The sequence below is a fragment of the Coturnix japonica genome, chromosome 17 (genome assembly GCF_054131305.1).
Source record: "Coturnix japonica strain WE chromosome 17, WE-NBRP24, whole genome shotgun sequence".
NCBI lineage: Eukaryota > Metazoa > Chordata > Aves > Galliformes > Phasianidae > Coturnix > Coturnix japonica.
Genome location: NC_140679.1, coordinates 1,157,621 through 1,170,112, shown reverse-complemented (window position 1 = coordinate 1,170,112; position 12,492 = coordinate 1,157,621). Strand labels below are relative to the sequence as shown.

General features: G+C 53.6%; 1 protein-coding gene across 22 annotated transcripts in view; it reads left to right on the top strand.

Moving 5' to 3' along the window:
• The window catches only part of LOC107307490 (eukaryotic translation initiation factor 3 subunit C-like), a 186,435-nt gene that overhangs the window by 39,648 nt on the left and 134,295 nt on the right, over positions 1-12,492 (top strand). For all 22 annotated transcript variants that reach the window (XR_014935227.1, XR_014935228.1, XM_085518252.1 and 19 more), the window contains 2 exons: positions 4,071-4,162; positions 6,919-7,040. Coding sequence is in view for 20 of the 22 variants with exons in the window: in XM_085518252.1 (XP_085374378.1) it covers positions 4,071-4,162; positions 6,919-7,040 (214 nt within the window). In the remaining 2 variants the exon portion in view is untranslated. The remainder of the gene's footprint in view (positions 1-4,070; positions 4,163-6,918; positions 7,041-12,492) is intronic.

The window sequence follows — 12,492 nt, the reverse complement described above, 5'->3', positions numbered from 1 at the left end:
GTCCCTATATGTCTCTATATGTTCCTATGGGGTCCCTATATGTTCCTATGGGGTCCCTATATGTCTCTATGGGGTCTCTATGGGGTCCCTATATGTTCCTATGGGGTCCCTATATGTTCCTATGGGTCTCTATGTGTCCCTATGGGGTCTCTATGTGTCCCTATATGTCCCTATGGGGTCCCTATATGTTCCTATGGGGTCCCTATATGTCCCTATGGGGTCCCTATATGTCTCTATGGGGTCCCTATATGTTCCTATGGGGTCCCTATATGTTCCTATGGGGTCCCTATATGTCTCTATATGTTCCTATGGGGTCCCTATATGTTCCTATGGGGTCCCTATATGTTCCTATGGGGTCCCTATATGTCTCTATGGGGTCTCTATGGGGTCCCTATATGTTCCTATGGGGTCCCTATATGTTCCTATGGGGTTCCTATATGTCCCTATGGGTCCCTATGGGGTCCCTATATGTCTCTATGTGTCCCTGTATGTCCCTATGGGGTCTCTATGGGGTCCCTATATGTCCCTATATGTTCCTATGGGGTTTTCAGGCTCGTCCAGCTCTGGGGATGATGATGACGATGGTCCCTATGGGTCTCTATGGGTCCCTATATGTCCCTCTGGGGTCCCTATGGGTCTCTATGTGTCCCTATGGGTCCCTATGGGTCTCTATAGGTCTCTATGGGGTCCCTATGTGTCTCTATGGGGTCCCTGTGTGTCCCTATGTGTCCCTATGGGTCCCTATGTGTCCCTGTGGGTCTCTATGGGGTCTCTATGTGTCCCTATGGGTCTCTATGTGTCCCTATGGGTCTCAATGGGTCCCTATATGTTCCTATGGGGTCCCTATGTGTTCCTATGGGTCCCTATATGTCCCTATGGGGTCTCTATGGGGTCCCTATGTGTCCCTATGTGTCCCTATGTGTCCCTATGTGTCTCTATATGTCTCTATGTGTCCCTATGGGTCCCTGTGGGTCCCTATGGGGTCCCTATGGGGTCCCTATATGTTCCTATGGGGTCCCTGTATGTTCCTATGGGGTTTCTATGGGGTTTCCAGGCTCGTCCAGCTCTGGGGATGATGATGACGATGGTCTCTATGGGTCCCTGTGGGTCTCTATGGGGTCTCTATGTGTCCCTATATGTCTCTGTGTGTCCCTATGGGTCCCTATGGGTCTCTATAGGTCTCTATGGGGTCCCTATGAGTCTCTATGGGGTCCCTATGTGTCCCTATGGGTCCCTATGGGTCCCTATGTGTCCCTGTGGGTCTCTATGGGGTCTCTATGTGTCCCTGTGGGTCTCTATGGGGTCTCTATGTGTCCCTGTGGGTCTCTATGTGTCCCTATGGGTCTCAATGGGTCCCTATATGTTCCTATGGGGTCCCTATATGTTCCTATGGGTCCCTATGGGGTCCCTATATGTTCCTATGGGTCTCTATGTGTCCCTATGGGGTCTCTATGGGGTCCCTATATGTCTCTATGGGGTCCCTATATGTTCCTATGGGGTCCCTATATGTCTCTATGGGGTCCCTATATGTCCCTATGGGGTCCCTATATGTTCCTATGGGGTCCCTATATGTCTCTATGGGTCCCTATATGTCCCTATATGTCCCTATATGTCCCTATATGTCCCTATATGTTCCTATGGGGTTTCCAGGCTCGTCCAGCTCTGGGGATGATGATGACGATGGTCCCTATGGGTCCCTATGGGGTCTCTATGTGTCCCTATATGTCCCTATGAGGTCCCTATATGTTCCTATGGGGTCCCTATATGTCTCTATGGGGTCTCTATATGTTTCTATGGGGTTTTTCAGGCTCGTCCAGCTCTGGGGATTTTCAGGCTCGTCCAGCTCTGGGGATGATGATGACGATGGTCCCTATATGTCCCTATGGGTCCCTGTGTGTCCCTATGGGTCTCTATGTGTCTCTATGGGGTCTCTATGGGGTCCCTATGTGTCTCTATGTGTCCCTATGTGTCCCTATGGGTCCCTATGTGTCCCTATGTGTCTCTATATGTCTCTATGTGTCCCTATGGGTCCCTGTGGGTCCCTATGGGGTCCCTATGTGTCCCTATATGTTCCTATGGGGTCCCTGTGTGTCCCTATGGGGTCTCAATGTGTCCCTATATGTCTCTATGGGGTCCCTATATGTTTCTATGGGGTCTCTATGTGTCCCTATGGGGTCTCTGTGTGTCCCTTATATGTCCCTATGTCTCCCTATGGGTCTCTGTGGGTCCCTATGGGTCTCTATGGGTCCCTATGTGTCCCTATGGGTCCCTATGGGGTCTCTATGTGTCCCTATATGTTCCTATGGGGTCCCTATGTGTCCCTATGGGGTCCCTATATGTCCCTATGGGGTCTCTATGGGGTCCCTATATGTCTCTATGTGTCCCTATGTGTCCCTATGTGTCCCTATGTGTCTCTATGTGTCCCTATGGGTCCCTATATGTTCCTATGGGGTCCCTATATGTTTCTATGGGGTTTCTATGGGGTTTTTCTGGCTCGTCCAGCTCTGGGGATGATGATGAAGATGGTCTCTATGGGGTCTCTATGTGTCCCTATATGTCTCTATGGGTCCCTATATGTTTCTATGGGGTCCCTATGTGTCCCTATGTATCCCTATGGGTCCCTATGTGTCCCTATGGGTCCCTGTGTGTCCCTATGGGGTCCCTATGGGTCCCTGTGTGTCCCTATGGGGTCTCTATGTGTCCCTATGGGGTCCCTATGTGTCCCTATATGTCTCTGTGGGGTCTCTATGGGGTCTGTATATGTCCCTATGGGGTCCCTATGTGTCCCTATATGTCTCTATGTATCTCTATGTGTCCCTATATGTCCCTATGGGGTCTCTATGTGTCCCTATATGTTTCTATGGGGTTTCTATGGGGTTTTCAGGCTCGTCCAGCTCTGGGGATGATGATGACGATGGTCCCTATGTGTCCCTGTGTGTCCCTATGTGTCCCTATATGTCCCTATGGGTCCCTATATGTCCCTATTGGGTCCCTATGTGTCCCTATGGGTCTCAATGGTTCTGTATATGTCCCTATGTGTCTCTATGTGTCCCTATGGGGTCCCTATGTGTCCCTATGGGGTCTCTATGTGTCCCTATGTGTCTCTATGGGTCCCTATGTGTCCCTATAGATCCCTATGGGTCCCTATATGTTTCTATGGGGTCCCTATGTGTCCCTATGTGTCCCTATGGGTCCCTATGTGTCCCTATGGGTCCCTATGTGTCCCTATGGGGTCCCTATGTGTCCCTATGTGTCTCTATGTGTCCCTATGTGTCTCTATGGGGTCCCTATATGTCTCTATGTGTCCCTATGTGTCCCTATGGGATCCCTATATGTCCCTATGGGGTCCCTATATGTTCCTATGGGGTTTTTCAGGCTCGTCCAGCTCTGGGGATGATGATGACGATGGTCCCTATGGGTCCCTATGGGTCCCTATGTATCTCTATGGGGTCTCTATGGGATCCCTATAGATCCCTATAGGTCCCTATGTGTCTCTATGGGTCTCTATGGGTCCCTATATGTTCCTATGGGGTCCCTATATGTTTCTATGGGGTTTCCAGGCTCGTCCAGCTCTGGGGATGATGATGACGATGGTCTCTATGTGTCTCTATGTGTCTCTATGGGGTCCCTATGGGGTCCCTATATGTCTCTATGTGTCCCTATATGTTCCTATGGGGTCCCTATATGTCCCTATGGGGTCCCTATATGTTCCTATGGGGTCCCTATATGTCCCTATGGGGTCCCTATATGTTCCTATGGGTCCCTATGGGGTCCCTATATGTTCCTATGGGTCTCTATGTGTCCCTATGGGGTCTCTATGGGGTCCCTATATGTCCCTATGGGGTCCCTATATGTTCCTATGGGGTCCCTATATGTCCCTATGGGGTCCCTATATGTCCCTATGGGGTCCCTATATGTCCCTATGGGGTCCCTATATGTTCCTATGGGGTCCCTATATGTCTCTATGTGTCCCTATATGTCCCTATGGGGTCCCTATATGTTCCTATGGGGTCCCTATGTGTCCCTATATGTTCCTATGGGGTCCCTATATGTTCCTATGGGGTTTCCAGGCTCGTCCAGCTCTGGGGATGATGATGACGATGGTCTCGGTGCTGCCGCCTTCCTCAAGAAGAAAGATGGGGGGAGAGCAAAGAGATCCGAGGTGGGGCACGGCACTTATGGGGCTGGGGGCACTTATGGGGCACTTATGGGGCTGGGGGCACTTATGGGGCAGTTATGGGGCCCTATGGGGCAGTTATGGGGCTGGGGGAACTTATGGGGCAGTTATGGGGCAGTTATGGGGCCCTATGGGGCAGTTATGGGGCTGGGGGCACTTATGGGGCCCTATGGGGCACTTATGGGGCACTTAAGGGGCTGGGGGCCCTATAGAGCCCTATGGGGTCCCTATGAGACACTTATGGGGCTGGGGGCTCTTATGGGGCTGGGAGGGGGGGCACATATGGGGCTGGAGTCACTTATGGGGCACTTATGGGGCCCTATGGGGCACTTATGGGGCCTTATGGGGCACTTATGGGGCTGGGGGCACTTATGGGGCTGGGGGCACTTATGGGGCACTTATGGGGCCCTATGGGGCAGTTATGGGGCAGTTATGGGGCCCTATGGGGCAGTTATGGGGCCTTATGGGGGCACTTATGGGGCACTTATGGGGCTGGGGGCACTTATGGGGCACTTATGGGGCCTTATGGGGCACTTATGGGGCTGGGGGCACTTATGGGGCCCTATGGGGCACTTATGGGGCTGGGGGCCCTATGGGGCACTTATGGGGCAGTTATGGGGCCCTATGGGGCATTTATGGGACCATATGGGGTAGTTATGGGGCCCTATGAGGTAGTTATGGGGCCCTATGGGGCACTTATGGGGCTGGGGGCACTTATGGGGCAGTTATGGGGCCCTATGGGGCAGTTATGGGGCACTTATGGGGCTGGGAGGGGGGAAGGTACTTATGGGGCAGGGGGCACTTATGGGGCCCTATGGATTTACTTGTGGGTTAGGGGCACTTATGGGGCAGGGGCACTTATGGGGCTCTATGGGGCACTTATGGGGCTGGAGGCCCTATGGGGCACTTATGGGGCCCTATGGGGCACTTATGGGGCAGGGGGCACTTATGGGGCCCTATGGGGCATTTATGGGGCACTTATGGGGCTGGGGGCCGTATGGGGCCCTATGGGGCACATATGGGGCTGGGGGCCCTATGGGGCACTTACGGGCCCCTATGGGACACTTATGGGGCTGGGGGCCATATGGGACCCTATGGGGCCTTATGGGGCACTTATGGGGCTGGGGGCTCTTATGGGGCCCTATGGGGTACTTATGGGGCTGGGGGCCCTATGGGGCACTTATGGGTCTCTATGGGGCTCTGTGGGGCTCTATGGGGTTTCTATGGGGTCTCTATGTATCTCAATGGGATTTCTATGTTATGGGATATCAATGGGGTGTTATTGGATATCTATGGGGCCCTATAGGGTTTACTTGTGGGTCTGCCCCATAGGAGTCGGAGGACTCGGAGGCGTCGGACTCGGAGGAATGGGGGGAGGGGGCACTTATGGGGCTGGGGGCACTTATGGGGCTGGGGGCCCTATAGAACCCTATGGGACCCTATGGAATCCTATGGGGCCCTATGGGGTGGCCCTATAGGTTTACTTGTGGGTCTGCCCCATAGGACTCTGAGGACTCGGAGGCGTCGGACTCGGAGGAATGGGGGGAGGGGGCACTTATGGGGCTAGGGGCCCTATAGAACCCTATGGGGCCCTATGGAACCTTATGGGACCCTATGGGGCCCTATAGGGTGACTTGTGGGTCTGCCCCATAGGACTCGGAGGACTCGGAGGCGTCGGACTCGGAGGAATGGGGGGAGCATGGGGGCACTTATGGGGCTGGGGGCCCTATAGAACCCTATGGGACCCTATGGAATCCTATGGGGCCCTATGGGGTGGCCCTATAGGGTGACTTGTGGGTCTGCCCCATAGGACTCTGAGGACTCGGAGGCGTCGGACTCGGAGGAATGGGGGGAGCTTTAGGGTCTCTATGGGGTGTTATGGGATATCTATGGGGTGTTATGGGATATCTATGGGGTGTTATGGGATATCTATGGGGTTTCTATGGGGTGTTATGGGATATCTATGGGGTGTTATGGGATATCTATGGGGTGACTTGTGGGTCTGCCCCATAGGACTCTGAGGACTCGGAAGCGTCGGACTCGGAGGAATGGGGGGAGCTTTAGGGTCTCTATGGGGTGTTATGGGATATCTATGGGGTGTTATGGGATATCTATGGGGTGTTATGGGATATCTATGGGGTGACTTGTGGGTCTGCCCCATAGGACTCTGAGGACTCGGAGGCGTCAGACTCGGAGGAATGGGGGGAGGGGGCACTTATGGGGCTGGGGGCCCTATGGGGCACTTATGGGCCCCTATGGGACACTTATGGGGCAGGGGGCCCTATGGGACCCTAAGGGGCCTTATGGGGCCCTATGGGGCACTTATGGGGCAGGGGGCCCTATAGAGCCCTATGGGGGCCCTATGGGGCACTTATGGGGCTGAGGGCTCTTATGGGGCTGGGGGCACATATAGGGCCCTATGGGGTACTTATGGGGCTGGGGGCACTTATGGGGCTCTTATGGGGCTGGGGGCTCTTGGGGGGCCCTATGGGGTGCTATGGCATAGGGGCACTTATGGGGCAGGGGACCCTATTGGACCCTATGGGGCCCTATGGGGTGACTTGTGGGTCTGCCCCATAGGACTCAGAGGACTCGGAGGCGTCGGACTCGGAGGAATGGGGGGAGCTTTAGGGTCTCTATGGGGTGTTATGGGATATCTATGGGGTGTTATGGGATATCTATGGGGTATCTATGGGGTGTTATGGGATATCTATGGGGTGACTTGTGGGTCTGCCCCATAGGACTCTGAGGACTCGGAGGCGTCGGACTCGGAGGAATGGGGCAGCTCTGGATCCGGGACGGACTCGGAGTCGGACGAAGAGGAAGGAAAATACACATCGCTGGCATCAAAGTTCCTAAAGAAGTCAGTGACCCCATAGAGACCCATAGAGACCCATAGAGACCCATAGAGACCCATAGAGACCCATAGAGACCCATAGAAACCCCATAACTGCCCCATAGATAACACATAGAGACCCCATAGAGACCCCATAGAGACCCCATAGGGACCCCATAGAGACCCCATAGCTGCCCCATAGAGACCCCATAGCTGCCCCATAGAGACCCCATAGCTGCCCCATAGAGATGCATTGGGACGAAGAGGAAGGAAAATACACATCACTGGCATCAAAGTTCCTAAAGAAGTCAGTGACCCCATAGAGACCCCATAGCTGCCCCATAGCTGCCCCATAGATAACACATAGCTGCCCCATAGATAACCTATAGGGACCCTATAAAGACCCCATAGGGTTCCATTGAAATCTGTTGAGTTCCATAGGGACCCTTTAGAGAACCCATAGCTGCCCCATAGAGACCCCATGACTGCCCCATAGCTGCCCCATAGATGGCCCATAGCTGCCCCATAGAGACCCTATAAAGACCCCATAGGGACCCATTGAGATCCATTCAGTTCCATTGAGATCCATTGAGACCCATAGGGACCCCTAGAGACCCCATAGCTGCCCCATAGAGACCCCATAGAGACCCCATAATGACCCCATAGAGACCCCATAGCTGCCCCATAGAGACCCCATAGAGACCCCATAGCTGCCCCATAGAGACCCCATAGAGACCCCATAATGACCCCATAGAGACCCCATAGCTGCCCCATAGAGACCCCATAGAGACCCCATAGCTGCCCCATAGAGACCCCATAGAGACCCCATAATGACCCCATAGAGACCCCATAGCTGCCCCATAGAGACCCCATAGCTGCCCCATAGAGACCCCATAGCTGCCCCATAGAGATGCATTGGGACGAAGAGGAAGGAAAATACACATCACTGGCGTCCAAGTTCCTAAAGAAGTCAGTGACCCCATAGAGACCCATAGAGACCCATAGAAACCCCATAACTGCCCCATAGATAACACATAGAGACCCCATAGAGACCCCATAGGGTTCCATTGAGATCCATTGAGTTCCATTCAGTTCCATTGAGTTCCATTGAGACCCATAGGGACCCCTTAGAGACCCCATAGCTGCCCCATAGAGACCCCATAGAGACCCCATAGCTGCCCCATAGAGACCCCATAGAGACCCTATAAAGACCCCATAGAGATCCTATAGGGACCCCATAGAGACCCCATAGAGACCCTATAGAGACCCCATAGAGACCCCATAGCTGCCCCATAGATAACACATAGAGACCCCATAATGACCCCATAGAGACCACATAGAGATCCTATAGGGACCCCATAGAGATCCTATAGGGACCCCATATTGACCCCATTGAGACCCCATAGAGATCCTATAGGGACCCTATAAAGACCCTATAAAGACCCCATAGAGATCCTATAGGGACCCTATAAAGACCCCATAGAGACCCCATAGAGATCCCATAGGGACCCTATAAAGACCCTATAAAGACCCCATAGAGACCCCATAGAGATCCCATAGGGACCCTATAAAGACCCTATAAAGACCCCATAGAGACCCCATAGAGATCCTATAGGGACCCCATAATGACCCCATAGAGACCCCATAGCTGCCCCATAGACAACCCATAGAGACCCCATAGAGACCCCATAGGGACCCCATAGATAACACATAGAGACCCTATAGGGACCCATAGCTGCCCCATAGAGACCCCATAGGGTTCCATTGAGTTCCATTGAGACCCATAGAGACCCCATAGAGACCCCATAGATAACACATAGAGATCCTATAAAGACCCCATAAGGACCCCATAGAGATCCTATAGGGACCCCATAATGGCCCCATAGAGACCCCATAGATAACACATAGAGACCCCATAATGACCCCATAGAGACCCCATAGCTGCCCCATAGAGACCCCATAGAGACCCCATAGAGACCCCATAGCTGCCCCATAGAGACCCCATAGAGACCCCATAGCTGCCCCATAGAGACCCCATAGAGACCCCATAGAGACCCCATAGAAACCCCATAGAGACCCCATAGAGACCCCATAGCTGCCCCATAGAGACCCCATAGGGACCCCATAGAGACCCCATAGAAACCCCATAGAGACCCCATAGCTGCCACACAGAGACCCATAGATAACCCATAGAGACCCCATAGAGACCCCATAGCTGCCTCATAGAGACCCCATAGCTGCCTCATAGACACCCCATAGCTGCCCCATAGAGACCCCATAGCTGCCCCATAGAGACCCCATAGCTGCCCCATAGCTGCCCCATAGATAACACATAGCTGCCCCATAGATAACCTATAGGGACCCCATAATGACCCCATAGAGACCCCATAGCTGCCCCATAGAGACCCCATAGAGACCCCATAGCTGCCCCATAGAGACCCATAGAGACACATAGCGACCCATAGAGACCCCACAGCTGCCCCATAGAGACCCCATAGCTGCCCCATAGAGACCCCATAGAGACCCCATAGCTGCCCCATAGAGACCCATAGAGACACATAGCGACCCATAGAGACCCCACAGCTGCCCCATAGAGACCCCATAGCTGCCCCATAGACACCCCATAGCTGCCCCATAGAGATGCATTGGGACGAAGAGGAAGGAAAATACACATCGCTGGCATCAAAGTTCCTAAAGAAGTCAGTGACCCCATAGAGAACACATAGATCCTATAGGGACCCATAGCTGCCCCATAGCTGCCCCATAGATGGCCCATATCCCCCCATATCCAACCCCATATCCCCCAATAACCCCCCCATATCCCCCTATGTCACCCCATATCTACCCCATATCCCCCCATAGCCACCTCACATCCCCCCATATTCTCCTATATCCCCCCATATCCCCCCATAACCACCCCATAACCCCCCATATCCACCCCATATCCCCCCATATCCACCCCATATCCCCCCATATCCACCCCATATCCCCCATATCCACCCCATATCCCCCATATCCACCCCATATCCCCCCATAAGGACCCCATATCCCCCCATAACCACCGCATATCCCCCATATCTGCCCCATATGACCCCATAACCACCCCATATCCCCCCATATGACCCTATATCCCCCCATAGCCGCCCCATATCCCCCTATAGCCACCCCATATCACCCTATATGACCTCATAACCCCCTATATCCCCCCATAACCACCCCATATCCCCCCATATCTGCCCCATATCTGCTCCATATCTGTCCTATATCCCCCTATATCACCCCATATCCCCCTCATATCCCCCCGTAGCCCCATATCCCCCCATAACCACCCCATATCCCCCCATAGCCGCTCCATATCCCCCCTATTCTGCCCCATAGCCCCCCCCATATCCCCCCATATCCCCCCATAACCACCCCATATCACCCCATATCCACCCCATATCCCCCCATATCCACCCCATATGACCCCATAACCATCCCATATCCCCCCATATCAACCCTATTCAGCCCCATAACCACCCCATATCTGCCCCACATCCACTCTATATCCCCCTGTATCCCCCATATCCCCCCATAACCACCCCATATGACCCCATAACTACCCCATATCACCCCATATCCCCCCATATCCCCCCTATATTACCCCATATCCCCCCATATCCACCCAATATGACTCCATATCACCCCATAACCACTCCATATCCCCCCATATCTGCCCCATAGCTGCTCCATATCCCCCCATATCCCCCCATATCCACCCCATATGACCCCATATCCCCCCATATCCCCCTATATCCCCTCATATCCCCCCATAAGGACCCCATATCCCCCCATAGCCGCCCCATATCCCCCCATATGACCCTATATCCCCCCATAGCCGCCCCATATCCCCCCATATGACCCTATATCCCCCCATAGCCGCCCCATATCCCCCATATGACCCCATAACCATCCCATATCCCCCCATAACCACCCCATATCCCCCCATATGACCCTATATCCCCCCATGTCCCCCCATATTAACCCTATTGAGCCCCATAACCACCCCATATCTGCCCCACATTCACCCTATATCCCCCTCTATCCCCCATATCCCCCCATAACCACCCCATATCCCCCCATACCTGCCCCATATCTCCCCATATCTGCCCCATATCCCCCCATATCCCCTCATATCCCCCCCAATATCCCCCCATAACCACCCCATAACCACCGCATATCTCCCCTTATCTTCCTATATCCCCCCATATCCCCCTATAGCCACCCCATATCACCCTATATGACCTCATAACCACCCCATATCCCCCCATAGCCGCCCCATATCCCCCAATATAACCCCATAACCACCCTATATCCCCCCTTAACCCCCCCATATGACCCCATATCCCCCATAACCACCCCATATTAACCCTATTCAGCCCCATATACCCCCATAACCACCCCATATCCACCCATATCTGCCCCATAACACCCCATATGACCCCATAACCACCCCATATCCCCCCATATCCACCCCATATCCCCCATAACCATCCCATATCCCCCCATATCAACCCTATTCAGCCCCATAACTACCCCATATCTGCCCCACATCTACTCTATATCCCCCTGTATCCCCCATATCCCCCCATAACCACCCCATATGACCCCATAACTACCCCATATCTCCCCATTTCCCCCCATATCCCCCCTATATTACCCCATATCCCCCCATATCCACCCAATATGACCCCGTATCACCCCATAACCACCCCATATCCCCCCATATCTGCCCCATATCCCCCCATATCCACCCCATATGACCCCATATCCCCCTATATCCCCTCATATCCCCCCATAAGGACCCCATATCCCCCCATAACCACCCCATATCCCCCATATCTGCCCCATATGACCCCATAACCACCCCATATCCCCCCATATGACCCTATATCCCCCCATATCAACCCTATTCAGCCCCATATCTCCCCATATGACCCCATATCCCCCCATAACCACCCCATATCCCCCCATATCTGCCCCATATGACCCCATAACCACCCTATATCCCCCCATATCTGCCCCATATGACCCCATAACCCCCCTTAACCCCCCCATATGACCCCATATCCCCCCATATCAACCCCATTCAGCCCCATAACCCCATATGGGCCCCACATGTGCCCCATATCCCCCCATAACCACCCCATATCCCCCCATATGACCCTATATCCCCCCATATCCCCCCATATCAACCCTATTCAGCCCCATAACCACCCCATATGGGCCCCACATGTGCCCCATATCCCCCATATCCCCCCATATGACCCCATAACCACTCCATATCCCCCCATATCTGCCCCATATACCCCATAACCACCCCATATCCTCCCATATGACCCCATAACCCCATATCCCCCCTATTCTGCCCCATAACCCCCCCATGTCCCCCCATAATCCCCCCATATGACCCCATAACCACCCCATATCCCCCCATATG